General features: G+C 37.7%; 1 protein-coding gene across 1 annotated transcript; it reads left to right on the top strand.

Moving 5' to 3' along the window:
- Positions 1-1,897: 1,897 nt before the first annotated feature.
- Positions 1,898-8,420, top strand: LOC100329063 (wolframin). Its single transcript, XM_002741359.4, has 4 exons — positions 1,898-2,152; positions 3,754-4,233; positions 4,945-5,096; positions 5,357-8,420. Exons 1-4 carry the CDS (start codon positions 2,053-2,055, stop codon positions 7,118-7,120), a joined length of 2,496 nt encoding a protein of 831 aa, XP_002741405.2. The 5' UTR covers positions 1,898-2,052; the 3' UTR covers positions 7,121-8,420.
- The last annotated feature ends 9,017 nt before the right edge of the window (positions 8,421-17,437 follow it).

Raw genomic sequence — 17,437 nt, 5'->3', positions numbered from 1 at the left:
AAAATGGAGAGTTAAGAAGCAATGCATAGTAAGAAACTATTTGATCAGTGTCAGAGTAGAGGGCAGTGTCCAAGGAATATTCAATTACTATTTTCCCACGAGATTGCTAATCATACTAAATAGGTATTATGATTTGTACTATTTATTCATTTATTGTTATACCGGAATAACGAAACTTTAAATTTGTGAGTATAATTTTAGTGAAAACTAACCAACATTTAAATTGCAGTACTATTCCAATCTGTTTGTACCATTGTTGTTGAAACGGCTTCATTAGAAACACGGTGGCATTGTTTATCATTGTTTTGATTATGGGGTACTTGTGTCTATGTGCATTAAAATAGTCCCTGTTCAAGGTTTACATTGGCGTATTTGTGAAGTTTAATTGTGGTCTGGGCGGCAATGGCCAGATTGATCACGTGACTATGAATTAACATGCCGTGACGATCATTGACATGCAATTGTTATGACCAGCATCCTTACAAACCCACTACGCTGCTTTGGAAAAGTCAACAATACAGTGGGTTTTTTTTGTTTTGGGTTTTTGTTGTTGATTGAATGTTAACGTGCCACCTTGGAACGATTTCTAGATTTTATTACTAGAACATTATTTAGAACGAAATTACTCGTGAATTTTATTGATTTGTTTATACGGCGTGTGATCCAATTCTGAAGAATAAAAGAAACGGCACAGAGACTTTTCATTGCAAGGATTCATTTTTGTTTTCATTAGTAGTTAACTAGATAATAATGTGGAAATCCTGATTTTACTGAGCGAAAGGTTTTATCAAATAAACGACCAACTTTGAACAAACTATGCATTTTAAACGCGTTGTATACGTCGCTGTGAGTCCCATATCGATCAGGACGCGGCGTAACGACCACCGCCCCAGAGGCTCGAGCATGCGCAGTTCCAAACATGCGCAGTTTCAAACATTTACGCATGCTCGGGCCTCTGCTTCAAAATATCCGCGTAGATGGGTTGATTCATATTGCTCTGGTGTTTCGATTTTCACAGGATTTAACCCGTTTTAGTTCGAATAAAGGAAATGTAAGTCGATCGATAGTTTCTACCGATATCATGCCTGAGTTGTGTGAAGCGGATTACCCCAGACCATTCGTCCCGGTGTTATCGCTATCGAGAGCGATAACACCGGGACGAATGGTCTGGGGTAGAAGCGGATCGAAATATAATTTGGAAAATCGTGTTATTTTCGGGAAGTTTCGATGTCATGGTGTCAACGCTTTCCTACCTTGTGTTATTATATGAGTAGTAGGGGAATGTACCGGCGACTGATTAACTATGCCGATCCCACTTTAGGTCATTTTTTATTAGCCAAGAAACGTTCCGGGCGCCTGTGATTTAAAGAGCAAATATAAAATTGGGGTGGCTGTTGCGCCGCGTCGTGTTCGATGTGGGATTCATAGCGACGTAAACACGCGTTTAAAATACACTGTTTACATGATGAACTGCGAACGTGAGCTGCGCGAAGACCACCGCCCCTTCAAACTTGTTTCCACGAAACGCCGACTTGCGATTTCCTAGTTGCGTTAATTCCTATTTAGACGGTCATTTTGGAATGAAATTCAGATACTCCAAGTTGTTGTTTTTCTTTGCACATTAAAACAGCCAACCACGTGCACAAATTATAATTTGGCAACATTTCTGAAAAATTATTCCTAAAAGTGTGTTAGTCGTGAATATTTTTAAAATGATGCTCATTTTAATAGAGAAGTTCACATTTCAGAAACTTTGATACGAAATTGTCCCTACTGCCATTATTTTTGTTAATAATGAGTATTGACTACTAGAGTAGCCAATGTAAATGGATGGCAACACGTAATTCAGATTATAGCACCATTTAGATACAAGTGATGTAATCAGGAAGATGTGGAACCCGGATGTGAGGCGAAATCAGCGTTAAAAATTAGTAAAACGTTGAGATTTATGTACTTGGGTGAAAGGTCGGTACAAAGGTCAACTTGACGTAAGTTACGGCCTTGGTACCCATGGTATGTTAGGAATTCGGACGTTTACAGAGACACAACAAGATGGACGAAACATCGGACGCATCGGGTGCCGAGAAAAGGCGACTTGTGGAAGAAACGGCAGAAGAGGGCGGGAAAGAGTTCGATGCAGAACCTCAATCAGGTATTGTAGTAGGTATTGTGGTTCGTCTAGTAGGACGAAACTACATTCACGCAATGTTACCCTGAACTATACACGTAATTCATGTATGCTGACGTATGCCTCTCATTGTGCAATCGTCGACTCAATACCTACATGGTTCAATTTACATCAACAGCATACATCTACACACACACAAATCACTCAATTTTACGGTTAAACATATTTCACGAAAATGTATTGATGATATTTCTGTTGAAGTTTTACAGCAGCGAGAAATCGCATGACGTTATTACATTACGTCAATTAAATAAAAACTCATATCAGTTGAAATTTAAATTATATCTTTCGCCGTCCCTCTCTGACTATGTAATCTTTTTCAGGTCATCCAGTGCGGCATCAATTAGTAACATATTCAAATTAAAAACATGTGTTATCACTTCTAAAAATAGAACTACCCAGTAATGTTGACCGGGTTACTGACACATAATACTCGCTTTGCTGAGGCAATATATATATATAAACAATGTCTCGTCCACAAAGCTGCGGGTCATAGTTCCAGGTTTGCCGATAATGTCGGTTGTCGAACCACAGTCTTAGGTGTTCGATCGCTTTGTATTTGATAGTTGCTTTTTGTATGACTGACATTTCTGTCCGTACCTTGCTATTGTCGTATCTCATTTCTTTGTAAGCCTATGCAGAAAACATGACAAGTATGACCTTGTTCTGAACCCGCGAGACAATATTTACAAAAGTGAGAGAACACTGATTCGTGCAAAATGCTTGGTGCTATTGAGTCAATGCGAAGTGTGCCTGCCCTAAACACCCAACAGTCAGACCAATAAGAGAGCAGCTTGTTTGTCGACATATCCCCCCCCCCCCCACACACACACACACTTACATGCATTTCCATTCAATGTATGATCTGTTTCAAACCTCTCACCGACCAGGTCTTAGGGATGTGGGTTAAGCGCGGTTCATGAAAAATATTATCCAACCATTACCCCCATGATCCAACAGAACCCTGAAAAGCAAAAGTGGGCGTGGTTCCTAAATTATGGTGGTCATTTTCGTAACTCGATGTTTTCGTAGCTCGATGTCCGTAACTCGAACAATTCAGTAAAATGAAGTAAAGTTGCCTTGAATGATTATGTTTCATCAGTGTTTCAGTTGGTAATTAGACACCACGACGTTTCAGTGCAAGTTCAGCCTGAGTTCTCCAATACTCCAATATTTCAGAATTCTTGCCAAAACAACTGATATAATAATTTTTCATGTTGATCACAATTCTAAGTGAGATGTGTTCTGCATATAATACAAAGTGAATATGCAAATTTAAACGATGTTATACAAAATGGGGATGTTGACTTTAGTGTAGACTCTGGGAGGCTACAGATAGTATAGACCTCATACTAGTCTTAGTATATACAGACAAACTTGAATTACTATAAACACGCAACACACGAGATTCAAATAACACACACAACAACTGTACTATTAAATAAATAATAAATAAATATAGCTGATTAACCTTTAGTTGAGAGGTCACGGCGTGTCGAACCTAGTTTAAGTCTGTTAACTATTAATCGTGTAACATAACAATTTCTTTCTATTGTTTTGTTCAGAAAAAAGAGAAGAAGATAATAGAATGCAAAACGTGGAAGCAGACGACGGCTCTATGCCTACACCTCTGTCCAAGTCCGTAAACGACGGCGCAGAACAACCAGATGCGCCGACCCAAAGCGTTGAAGTTCTCGGTGGAAAGGAATCCCCACCAATCACTGTTCTCGATACGGAACAATCAGACGACAATTCTCGAGCTATCACCACAGATGAAGGAAACGTTTCTAACAATGCACCCCCGGATACCACAACAGACACTGTAGGTGACGTCAGTACTAACACAGAGGACGATACAACGGAGAACGACGAGATTGACTCAGGGGGCGGTATAGCCGACGCTGCCAAGTCTTTCTTCCACTCACTGTTACCAGAGAATGAAACAGTGTTGACCAAAGAATCGTTACGTAACGCTATATCAGGCGCCGCGATGTCTGCAAGTAAATTGAGGGAAATCAGGATTATGGAGAAACTAATCGATAAAGGTATACATTATCCTTGGAATATATAGGGCGATAAGTATAATTATCATACACGTAGACACGTTATCGCCTATGTGTGACGTCACACTGTGGTAAAATTAATTTCATAAATTATGATATGAGATATGGTACCGGACTACTTTCAGAGTTTACACGGTCTGGTTTGCAGCTATGTAAAACTGTTTTGAAACATGCACAAAATGTGGGCCACATAAAATAAAATATATATGTACTGGGTAAGAAACTATTGATATTTTTACAATTTTGTATCGTTTTGTACATTTTTGTACGCCGACGGCGTGTGCCGCCATTCTTACCTATGTATGTTACTTGGTATGATTCGTTCGTATAATTCTCATAGGATTTCACCAACAGAAATAATGACAATTTTAAATTTGACATAACCAAAAGTGCTTAATAGGTTTTATTAGAAATAATCATTATTTTATTAAACTTTAGTCAGCTAAATCATTTGCATACGACTCGTTACACTTTTGAGACAAATAGACATACAGTACACAGTCGGTGCTGATCTTAGCTCACAGAACTTAATTTGAAATATTTGCTCGATGTGTTATAATACCTTGATTAATGCGTCCAGTTAAAATGCATAACTCTATGGCAGCACATTTCCGTTGAATTGTGTTAAATATTAAGAAATCTCTGTACCTCTGATAGTTGATGTAACTCTTATTGTGTTATTATTGTTACTAGGTGAGGAGCTGAGTGAAGATGCATTCATTGGCAAGGCGGTTGACCTAGCTGAAGGAATACTTCCAAAAGAGCTGTCAAATTTGTCTGATATCGGTGATTTCGATACAAATATTGACCCAGAGGAGTATGAGAAAGCCACGGCGATACAGAAGGTAAATTTATACAGATTGTTCAATTATTAGCTCCCTCTGTCATTTCTTGTAACTATTATTTTACTTTTTCTTTTGACATAATACCATATGTATTAAACTATACAAACTATACACATTATTCAATGTTTAGTGCCCTCTGTCGTTCGTTGTAACTAGTTTTTTTACTTTTGTTTTTATAGTTTCACAAGTAGTAACCTTTTGACAACACGATAAAGCAATCTCACTTAACCACTTAAACTATTTTTTTTTCTGTCCCATAGGTTCTCAAATATCCTGGTTATTCAATGAAATTAGCCGCTAGTTACGTCATCGACACCGTATCAAACAAAGGCTTGTCATGGCTGCGTAACATGGTCCCCACTGCACAGATCCAAACCTTACTGTTAATCTTCCTGTACAGTGTGTGTACATTAGATACCATTTTATTTGTTGTTCCCATATTTTTACAGTACCTCTCATTCTTTTCTCTAATAGTCTGCACGCTTCAGATGTTTCAGGGTAAAAGGAAACAAATTAATTTGAAATCGTGGTCGCAGATGCTAAGCGACCATTATAGAGCACTAGACAAGGACCAGACCGAGTCGTATTTTGATTGGACTACGCTCAAGCCTTATTTCAGTTTTCTGGCCGCCTTGTTGTCATTTGTTTTCAGTTTTTCCCTGGTGGATACCGACTGGCTACCGTATTCTGAGTTCACTATTATATCACTGTTCCTCACAATGTCGTCCTATATCGGCTTAGGCGACTCCGAAGACCATATCACGTTAGTGTCGCTCTGTGTACAGGTCGTCACCGCAGTTCAAAGCTCCGTTGTACAGAGCTCGTCACAAGGCGTTATGTTGAGCATTGCGAATAATCTGAACAACGGATACACCATCAGCTTGATGGAGTCGCTTCACGTCCATCTAACCGTTCTGACCGCTCTCCATCTCATACCTCCCGCTCTGTTTATCAACGTACTACTGCGCAAGTCGTGGCGTGACGGGTTACAGATTTTGATACCTCATTTAATATGCGTGATGTGGCTCCAGATAGCAGTCACGTGTTACTCGCAGTCGTCCATATATGGGTTAATGAGAGGTTTGTTTGGTTGGTGGGCCATGGTTTTCATTGCTCCTATAATGGTGCTTATTACGATTGTTTGGTTAGCTATTTGGGTTATAAAAGTTGTTTTCATCACAGGATCAGGTCTGAAAATTTTAATCTCATTAATACTTCTTGGAGTAGTCTTACTTTTACCTATATATCTCAGTAAAGGTCTGCCATTCAAACTGAGCAAGAAAGCTGTCACCTCGGCGTTAGTTGTAGCCGGGATATTGTCACTTTTCCCTGCTGTTTACGTTGGAATAACTCAATTCAAATCAGGCGCGTCCAAGATGTCTTGGCAACAGTACTATAATCTTTGCGGACCTGTCACAGGCAAGAGTACTGTGGCAAACACACAAATCGTCTGTGATCATTTAACCGGCCAGTGGGTCACGTGGCAGGGCAACGTCACTGGCGTTAAAATATCAGCCGTAGACAACAAAGCAGAGGCCGCCCTCAACGTGTTCCCCGCCACACTTTCTAATTGGCTAAGCTGCGTCTATGGCGACCCGTACCCAGAATGCAACACAACAGAAAACGCTACCGAAAATGGCACGAATAAATTATGTGAAATCAAACAAATTTCCGGTCGTGATTGTCACATGTCTAAGTACGACACGTTGACTTTTCAAATAAGTGCCAAAATGAAATCGACTGATGGTAAATCGAGCGTAATTAATATCGTGGCCAGTCATTCCTTCCGACACACGGCTTTATCGCTACAGATCGGTAATCGCATAGAGTTCACCGGTACGCTGACGACTAATTTAGGAGCTCCGGGGTTGACCTTGACTCTTTACTCACTTCAGTGTCTAACGTGTACATCTATACAAGCGGATCTAATCACCCAGCAACAAACCATATCCGAACAGCTAATGGAATCTCTGTTTTTCGCTTTGAATTTCTTCATCCCGCCATTCTTTTCCACGTCAGAGTAAAATTAAAGTGACACAGATGTCACGCGGCACGTGCGTTCGAAATTCACTTAAACAAACAATATAATTTACATGCGTTGTATTCTCGGGCGGATATCCGGGCATTTTCAGCGCCAGGCAACCATCACGGTGAAAACAAACTTGAAAGGTCAAAAACGCTCAGAAACTGTACTTTGGAATAGTTGTTGGGACTTTTCAAAACTGTGTACCAACTAGATTATCCCTGCATGTGCAACATATATATATTTGGTTTTTCAGGATTACTTCAATGTTGGGTTTGTGCGGTTTCCTCGACTTTATCTGTTTTCACCGGCTGTTGCATGCGGTGTTCCACAGCAGTTCGCGCAGAGCCCATAGAAATACGCGGTAAAGTGGTGCGCGTCTTAGCAACATAGAACATCATTCTGTGACGTAGCACCGCCCCCGAGAATAGGTCGTATGGTGACCATATCGAACATGACACGTCACGACGACTGTTCCACATTAAATGATATGCAGATCAACAAATGATTCATATGTTATGCAATCCCGCCATGCAACGTATTGGTGCAACAACCTGCAACATGTCTCTATTTCAATGAATAACATGATAACACACATATATGCTTTAATTGACCAAGGTATTCTGAGTTCTAAGTGCCTATCCACGATCTCAATGCTACACAAGCTCTTCATTTATTTTAGCTATGTAATTGATTCGTAAATGGTAATTTCACAGTTGTCCAGACAAATCAATTTTACACTAGTTTTTCTCTATGAACGTTAAAGTCGTTCGCGGGCATTCGACCTATTAAATAAGGGCGAAACAAATTACCACGTTCTTCTTCCGAGTGTTACATAATTGTTGATATAGACATGATTCATTGAGTGAGAGAAAAGCTTTCTGGAAACATGCAAAAATGTAATTTTTGGAACTATTTCCATTCAATGACATATTAATGTATTATTTCACGAAAAATAAATAGTACTTCAGCGTTTGCCAATAATTCGGGACAACCTTCTTATAATTACGTATAGTGTTTTCACACCATGTACCCCAACGGCGAATAATTGTTGCCATAGCAACCAACATTATATCGCTGAAAATATCGTCATTTGACACATTTTAAGGTGAAAAGTAGTTCGGTTATTATATATGGTAAAAGTCAAAGAAATCTGGCGATAGATTGTAATGGTAGTCAACAGCCTTGAGATGACGGTAGTGTTTTCGAGCTCCTTAGTTGTAACTCTTGTCAACTGACGATCGACCATTCACGAGAAAGCATCTTTTCACCCGATTTGAATAAAATATGGTTGTACAGGCTTTAGCTGTAACGTTTCACTTTTTATGTTTTTGTAAGTTTTTTAATTTGTTATTCCGCGAAAACACGACATTCAGTACGAGCGGATGACATCAACGGGTTAACACGTGATTATACTCTCGCACAATACATCTTACGTTATACATTGCCTTTTCCATCTAAACTAGTTTTTGACGAAATGAGACTTAATAGAATTCAGAAGTATGGAACCCTTACGATCTAACTTTGTTTTATTACATTTTATTTTAACACATATTCAAGTAGAGTATATGTGATAGAACATGATATACTTTAGCTAGAACAGAAATTGAATCGTTTTATTTTGGTTTTCATCTATACACATTTCACGTAAGGAAAATGGTTATTTATTAAAGGGCGCTGGTCATCGCGCTGCGCATGTGCGACATTTGTGTTGATAAACATTGATTTTCCCACAATGCAATACAAGTAAGAGGTTTGACCTGAGCGCGACTTGCACTAATTAACGCCGGAGACTCCTTCGATACCTTCCAATCACCTAAAAATTACCAATTGAAGCATGGTGACGTCTCAGTTTGTACTCGTTGATTTGCGCAACAGTCAAAGTAGTCATCATTGTTTATAAGAGACCCATATATCACGCACATGCGTGGCGCGACGACAACCACCCTTTAACTTAAAATTGAAATCACGTAAAATAATTTCGCATACGCATACACTATACAAACACACATAAATATATGTATATAGCATCTCCTGAAAATATTTACCACCGTGAAAAAATAAATAGATCTTTGTGATTGAAACTGTGCGACATACAAATAGTCTTTACTTTGAGATGTGCACAGCGCCATTTACGGGGGGGGGGTGTATTGACTGAGTCAGATCATACAGTCAAGTATGTTTGGAATATTACATTATATCTTTTGGATAATTTGTTATTAAGCGTTGACAAATAACATTATAGTGGTGTATAAAGCAGTGTGAGTTTTAAGTAAAGAAAGATAGTCTTTAGCTTTTCTTGAATAAGTTTTTATACCATTTAGTAGTATATGCGGTGTCATAGTCAAAACTGAGTAATACTCTCTCACATCTGTATCGATTCATTTTCAAGGCATTCAACATATGGGTCTAGAGGGGGTTCATTCTCGTGTCCAAGAGATTCAGCATATATGGGGGGGGGGCATTCTCGTTTTCAGGCCATTTAACATATGGGCTGTACTCCCTGTTCAAATGAATTCGAATTAGGGGCAAACTCCGAATATACGCTCAATCAGTTGTTTTAACTAAAAAACAATGCACTGCAACAAGTAGAGCAACATGTCTGTGACAAACGAACTAATTATGCCTGACTTCTGTAAATATTTTTTTTTAATCAGAGACTACGTATATATATATATACTCGTTGAATTTTATGAACTAAATTTCATGAATTTCGTCAACGGCTCCCATAAACGTCCATTAAACATCATATTTTATCCCATTTTGTGGCAAATGGATTGTGTAATTTGTTAAAAAAAGTGATAAATGATGACATCTTCAATAGTTATGATAGTCAAAAATTAGTTTCCGTAAAAACGCAAAAAAAAACTTTTCTTCGAATTTGGCCGCGAATAAACAGTTAAATAATTATTTAGCCATCATGACAGCTTTTACCTCAGACAACTGATAAATGTATTAGTTATGTGAGTATTTACTTACGGGATATACATACCTTCAAACTTGAAGTAAAGATAGTTTGCATTACTCTATGGAAAGTATTACGGTTTAAATCACAAGAATGTCTACTTTTTCATGCCGAAAAAAATCCGGTTGTGGAGTTGCATTTTGGATTCGTGCTCTTATCGTAAAGATGACTCCCAGGCCAGGATGGATGTTCGTGTTTTCTACCAAAACGACATTCCCCTTTTTACAGTAACGACCCATCAATATATCACTGCCAATTTTATTTACAGACTGTAACTCTACAATGAACCAGCGTCTGTATCCAAGATTTCCATCTCGTTGTCGTCGTCTGAACTGTCGGTGTCAGCGTGACAATCACACAGAGCAATTTTGTGCGCAGAACTTTTGTCATAACTGTCGATAGACTCATCTTCAAACCACTCTGCGGGCTGACTATATATGAGCCCAGACGTCGGACATTTTTCGGCGGCTAGGTTTTTTTCATTTTAGAACTCCTTCCATGATATATTATTTTAAAAACACAGAAAAAGCTTAAAATGCTATAACGTAATTGTCTGTGCATCGATCGCGATGGCATAACGGACAGTATTTATAGATTACACAATACATAATAAAGCCAGATGGTCAACAAATCAGTATGAAAATTAAATCATTTGTCTTCAGTCTGCCACTCTACATGATATGTAAATGTATGGAAGACGTGTTTACCCAGATTTTTGGGAATAAACTGAAATTACGGACCAAATGCATCACGCACAGTAAATTTGGACCAAATGTTACATAATTCGAAATTAAAAAAAAATGTTATTTCACTGTTGCTACCTTAATACCTTCGTTTAGACTGTTTTTTTATTTTAGTGATTATAGATATACTATTTCTGACTTGAACAGATTCTAATTTCAGCGCCAAACAGATTGAACACAAAACACTTGTCCAGTTTATAAAGGTGTTTTCATTATGAAATATAATGCCCTGTAACTACACGATTCACAAACTACTGCGTTCGAGTGAATTCATCGGCGAGGGCGCAAAACTTATCGCCAACCATGTCAGGTTGATTCCTTGAAAATTATCAAAGTTGTTAATTGTTGGTAACAATGCGCGTGCCTGACCGTATATGGTATCGACACAACTTCTCCAAAATTGATGCCATTTTATTTTATTTGTTGTGATGGTATCACACAATTCTTGTTTCTAGATAGATTAGTCTGGAACCGCAAAGAAGTATGGTCTGCTAAAGTAGAATACATTTTATATACGTACATTTGCATTTCATTTTAATTGATGGCCATTTGATGTTTTAAAATGTTTCAAAATTGCATTCGTTTGCAATTGTGTCTCCCGTAAGTTGACCTATGACATCTGCGTGCCTCAGCAGTCAGTACGATAATAAACGACCATTTACGACATATTTATTCACTTTTGTAAACTTTTAACGATTGTTCTCGATAATATATCAAGATAGGTCACATTTCCATGTAAATTTGCCAACTTTGCAATCACTTTTCACAACTTTGTAAGCAGTTTGTTTATCATATTACGCTTTGATAGTGGTATAATCTGCTAATATAAGGGGCTTTTTCAACACATTGACTCATTCTTTCTCTATTTTTAACGGTGGGGTCGATATAACAATGACTTAGGTCAAATATATTAGGAAACCCACCAACTTTTCAAATGATTTTCATATCCTTTTAGGCTGTTTTAGAAAATATTCAAACGGCCTTTTATGAGATATTCATTCACTTTCATTCACTTTCGCGAACTTCAACAACTGGACTCGATAATGTAATAGAATAGGTAACATTTCCATGTAAATCTGCCAACTTTGCACAAACTTTTCACAACTTTGTAAGCACTTTGTTAATCAATTTGCGCTTGGGTAGTGGTACAATGTGCCAACATAAATAGCTGTTTTAGACTTTTACATAATTTTGTTCTAAATTTAACTGCGGGGTTCTACATGAAATGACTTAGGGGGAATATACACGCAAATCCACCAACTTTTCAATCCCTTTTAAAATTTTTAGTATGTGTTTGTTCATTTTACGGCCCGCTCATATGACAGTCTGCTAACATGGGAGGTCTCAAATGGATTTTAGTCATTTTTCATACTTTGTAACTGCATTGTTCGATATAACAAAAACTTAGGCCAAACAATCAAACAAATCTAGCAACTTTGGAATCGCTTTGGAGAACTTTGCACGCTGTTTTAACAGCTTGGACCAAATAGGTGTAGACTGCAAAAACTCAAAAAAGTGTCACCCGCTGGCTTTCTCATGTTGTCTCCCATGCAAGTACTAACCACGACCGATGGCACTTTACTTCCATTTCGGTCGATCAATTGACCACTCATCTATCAGGGTCATTTAAAAACTATCGTGATTGGCGGCCATTTAATATATTGAAATGTTTAAAAATTCTACATCCTTCGAGGGCCACTACGATATTCAAACGGCCTTTTATGACACATTCATTCACTTTCGCGAACTTTTAACAACTGGACTCGATAATGTAACAAAATAGGTAACATTTCCATGTAAATCTGTCAACAATGCACAAGCTTTTCACAACTTTGTAAGCACTTTGTTAATCACTTTGCGCTTGGGTAGTGGTACAATGTGCCAACATAAATAGCTGTTTTAGACTTTTACATAATTTTCTTCTCAATTTAACTGTGGGGTTCTACATGAAATGACTTAAGGGGGAATATACACGCAAATCCACCAACTTTTCAATCGCTTTTAACTTTTTAGGATGTATTTGTACATTTTACGGCCGGCTCATATGACAGTCTGCTAACATGGGAGGTTTCAAATGGATTTTAGTCATTTTTCATATTTTATAACTGCAGGGTCCGATATAACAACAACTTAGGTCAAATAAACAAACAAATCTAGCAATTTTGGAATCGCTTTAGAGAACTTTGCACGCTGTTTTAACTGCTTGGACCAAATAGGTGCAGACTGCAAAAAACTCAAAAAAGTTTCCCCCACTGGTTTACTCAGGTTGTCTTCCATGTAAGTACTAACCACGAACGATTGAACTTTACTTCCATTATCTGTCAATCACCTGACCACTCATCTATCAGGGTCATTTAAAATTATCGTAATTGCCGGCCATTTATTGTATGGAAATGTTTAAAAATTCTACATCCTTCGAGAGCCACTGCGATATTCAAACGGCCTATTATGACATATTCATTCACTTTCGCGAACTTTTAACAACTGGACTCGATAATGTAACAGAATAGGTAACATTTCTATGTAAATCTGCCAACTTTGCACAAACTTTTCACAACTTTGTAAGCACTTTGTTAATCACTTTGCGTTTGGGTAGTGGTACAATGTGCCAACATAATTAACTGTTTTCAACCTTTACATAATTTTGTTCTAAATTTAACTGCAGGGTTCTATATGAAATGACTTAGGGAGAATATACACTCAAATCCACCAACTTTTCAATCGCTTTTAACATTTTTAGTATGTGTTTGTTCATTTTACGGCCGGCTCATATGACAGTCTGCTAACATGGGAGGTTTCAAATGGATTTCACTCATTTTTCATACTTTATAACTGCATGGATCGATATAAAACAACTTATGTCAAATAAACAAACAAATCTAACAACTTTGGAATCGCTTTGGAGAACCTTGCACGCTGTTTTAAGAGCTTGAACCAAATAGGTGCAGACTGCAAAAACTCAAAATAGTGTCACCCGCTGGTTTTCTCAGGTTGTCTCCCATGCAAGTACTAACCACGGCGGATTGAACTTTACTTCCATTACTGGTTGATCACCTGACCACTCATCTATCAGGGTCATTTAAAATCTATCGTGATTGGCGGCCATTTAATGTATCGAAATCTTAAAAAATTCTACATCCTTCGAGGGCAACTGCGATATTCAAACGGCCTTTCATGACATATTTATTCACTTTCGCGAACTTTTAACAACTGGACTCGATAATGTAACAAAATAGGTAACATTTCTATGTAAATCTGTCAACTTTGCACAAGGTTTTCACGACTTGGTAAGCACTTTGTTAATCACTTTGCGCTTGGGTAGTGGTACAATGTGCCAACATAAATAGCTGTTTTAGACTTTTACATAATTTTCTTCTCAATTTAACTGTGGGGTTCTACATGAAATGACTTAAGGGGGAATATACACGCAAATCCACCAACTTTTCAATCGCTTTTAACTTTTTAGGATGTATTTGTACATTTTACGGCCGGCTCATATGACAGTCTGCTAACATGGGAGGTTTCAAATGGATTTTAGTCATTTTTCATATTTTATAACTGCAGGGTCCGATATAACAACAACTTAGGTCAAATAAACAAACAAATCTAGCAATTTTGGAATCGCTTTAGAGAACTTTGCACGCTGTTTTAACTGCTTGGACCAAATAGGTGCAGACTGCAAAAAACTCAAAAAAGTTTCACCCGCTGGTTTACTCAGGTTGTCTCCCATGCAAGTACTAACCACGACCAATTGAACTTTACCCCCATTATCAGTCAATCACATGACCACTCATCTATCAGTGTCATTAAATATTATTGTAATTGGCGGCCATTTAATGTATGGAAATGTTTAAAAATTCTACATCCTTCGAGGGCCACTGCGATATTCAAACGGCCTATTATGACATATTCATTCACTTTCGCGAACTTTTAACAACTGGACTTGTTAATGTAACAGAATAGGTAACATTTCCATGTAAATCTGCCAACTTTGCACAAGGTTTTCACAACTTTGTAAGCACTTTGTTAATCACTTTGCGCTTGGGTAGTGGTACAATGTGCTAACATAAATAGCTGTTTTAGACTTTTACATAATTTTGTGCTCAATTTAACTGCGGGGTTCTATATGAAATGTCTTAGGGGGATTATACACGCAAATCCACCTACTTTTCAATCGCTTTTAACATTTTTAGTATGTGTTTGTTCATTTTACGGCCGGGTCATATGACAGTCTGCTAACGTGGGAGGTTTCAAATGGATTGCAGTGATTTTTCATACTTTATAACTGCATAGTTCGGTATAACAACAACTTAGGTCAAATAAACAAACAAATCTAGCAACTTTGGAATCGCTTTGGAGAACTTTGCACAATGTTTTAACAGCTTGGTGCAGACTGCAAAAAACTCAAAAAAGTTTCACCCGCTGGTTACTCAGGTTGTCTCCCATGCAAGTACTAACCACGACCGATTGAACTTTACTTCCATCATCGGTCAATCACCTGACCACTCATCTATCAGGGTCTTTTAAAAATTATCGTAATTGGCGGCCATTCAATGTATGGAAATGTTTAAAAATTCTACATCCTTCGAGGGCCACTGCGATATTCAAACGGCCTATTATGACATATTCATTCACTTTCGCGAACTTTTAACAACTGGACTTGTTAATGTAACAGAATAGGTAACATTTACATGTAAATCTGCCAACTTTGCACAAGGTTTTCACAACTTTGTAAGCACTTTGTTAATCACTTTGCGCTTGAGTAGTGGTACAGTGTGCCAACATAAATAGCTGTTTTAGACTTTTACATAATTTTGTTCTCAATTTAACTGTGGGGTTCTATATGAAATGACTTGGGGGGAATATACACGCAAATCCACCAACTTTTCAATTACTTTTAACATTTTTAGTATGTGTTTGTTCATTTTACGGCCGGGTCATATGACAGTCTGCTAACGTGGGAGGTTTCAAATGGATTTCAGTCATTTTTCATACTTTATAACTGCATAGTTAGATATAACAACAACTTAGGTCAAATAAACAAACAAATCTAGCAACTTTGGAATCGCTTTGGAGAACTTTGCACGCTGTTTTAACAGCTTGGACCAAATATGTGCAGACTCCAAAAAACTCAAAAAGTTTCAGCCGATGGTTTACTCAGGTTGTCTCCCATGCAAGTACTAACCACAACCAATTGAACTTTACTTCCATTATCGGTCAATCACCTGACCACTCATCTATGAGGGTCATTTGAAATTTATCGTAATTGGCGGCCATTCAATGAATGAAAATGTTTAAAAATTCTACATTCTTCGCGGGCCACTGCGATATTCAAACGGCCTATTATGACATATTCATTCACTTTCGCGAACTTTTAACAACTGGACTCGATAATGTAGCAGAATAGGTAGCATTTCCATGTAAATCTGTCAACTTTGCACATGCTTTTCACAACTTTGTAAGCACTTTGTTAATCAGTTTGCGCTTCGGTAGTGGTACAATGTGCCAACATATTTAACTGTTTTCAACCTTTACATAATTTTGTTCTAAATTTAACTGCAGGGTTCTATATGAAATGACTTAGGGAGAATATACACTCAAATCCACCAACTTTTCAATCGATTTTAACATTTTTAGTATGTGTTTGTTCATTTTACGGCCGGCTCATATGACAGTCTGCTAACATGGGAGGTTTCAAATGGATTTCAGTCATTTTTCATACTTTATAACTGCATGGATCGATATAAAACAACTTATGTCAAATAAACAAACAAATCTAACAACTTTGGAATCGCTTTGGAGAACTTTACACGCTGTTTTAACAGCTTGGACCAAATAGGTGCAGACTGCAAAAAACTCAAAAAAGTTTCACCCGCTGGTTTACTCAGGTTGTCTCCCATGCAAGTACGAACCACGAACGATTGAACTTTACTTCCATTATCTGTCAATCACCTGACCACTCATCTATCAGGGTCATTTAAAAATTATCGTAATTGGCGACCATTTATTGTATGGAAATGTTTAAAAATTCTACATCCTTCGAGGGCCACTGCAATATTCAAACGGCCGATTATGACATATTAATTCACTTTCGCGAACTATTAACAACTGGACTCGATAATGTAACAGAATAGGTAACATTTCCATGTAAATCTGCCAACTTTGCACAAGGTTTTCACAACTTTGTAAGCACTTTGTTAATCACTTTGCGCTTGGGTAGTGGTACAATGTGCTAACATAAATAGCTGTTTTAGACTTTTATATAATTTTGTGCTCAATTTAACTGCGGGGTTCTATATGAAATGTCTTAGGGGGATTATACACGCAAATCCACCTACTTTTCAATCGCTTTTAACATTTTTAGTATGTGTTTGTTCATTTTACGGCCGGGTCATATGACAGTCAGCTAACGTGGGAGGTTTCAAATGGATTGCAGTGATTTTTCATACTTTATAACTGCATAGTTTGGTATAACAACAACTTAGGTCAAATAAACAAACAAATCTAGCAACTTTGGAATCGCTTTGGAGAACTTTGCACGCTGTTTTAACAGCTTGGACCAAATAGGTGCAGACTACAAAAAACTCAAAACAGTTTCACCCGCTGGTTT

The sequence above is a fragment of the Saccoglossus kowalevskii genome, chromosome 10, assembly GCF_978046115.1.
Source record: "Saccoglossus kowalevskii chromosome 10, keSacKowa6.1, whole genome shotgun sequence".
NCBI classification, from domain to species: domain Eukaryota; kingdom Metazoa; phylum Hemichordata; class Enteropneusta; family Harrimaniidae; genus Saccoglossus; species Saccoglossus kowalevskii.
Note: the sequence above shows the minus strand (reverse complement) of the source record. Positions and strands in the feature narration are given on the sequence as shown.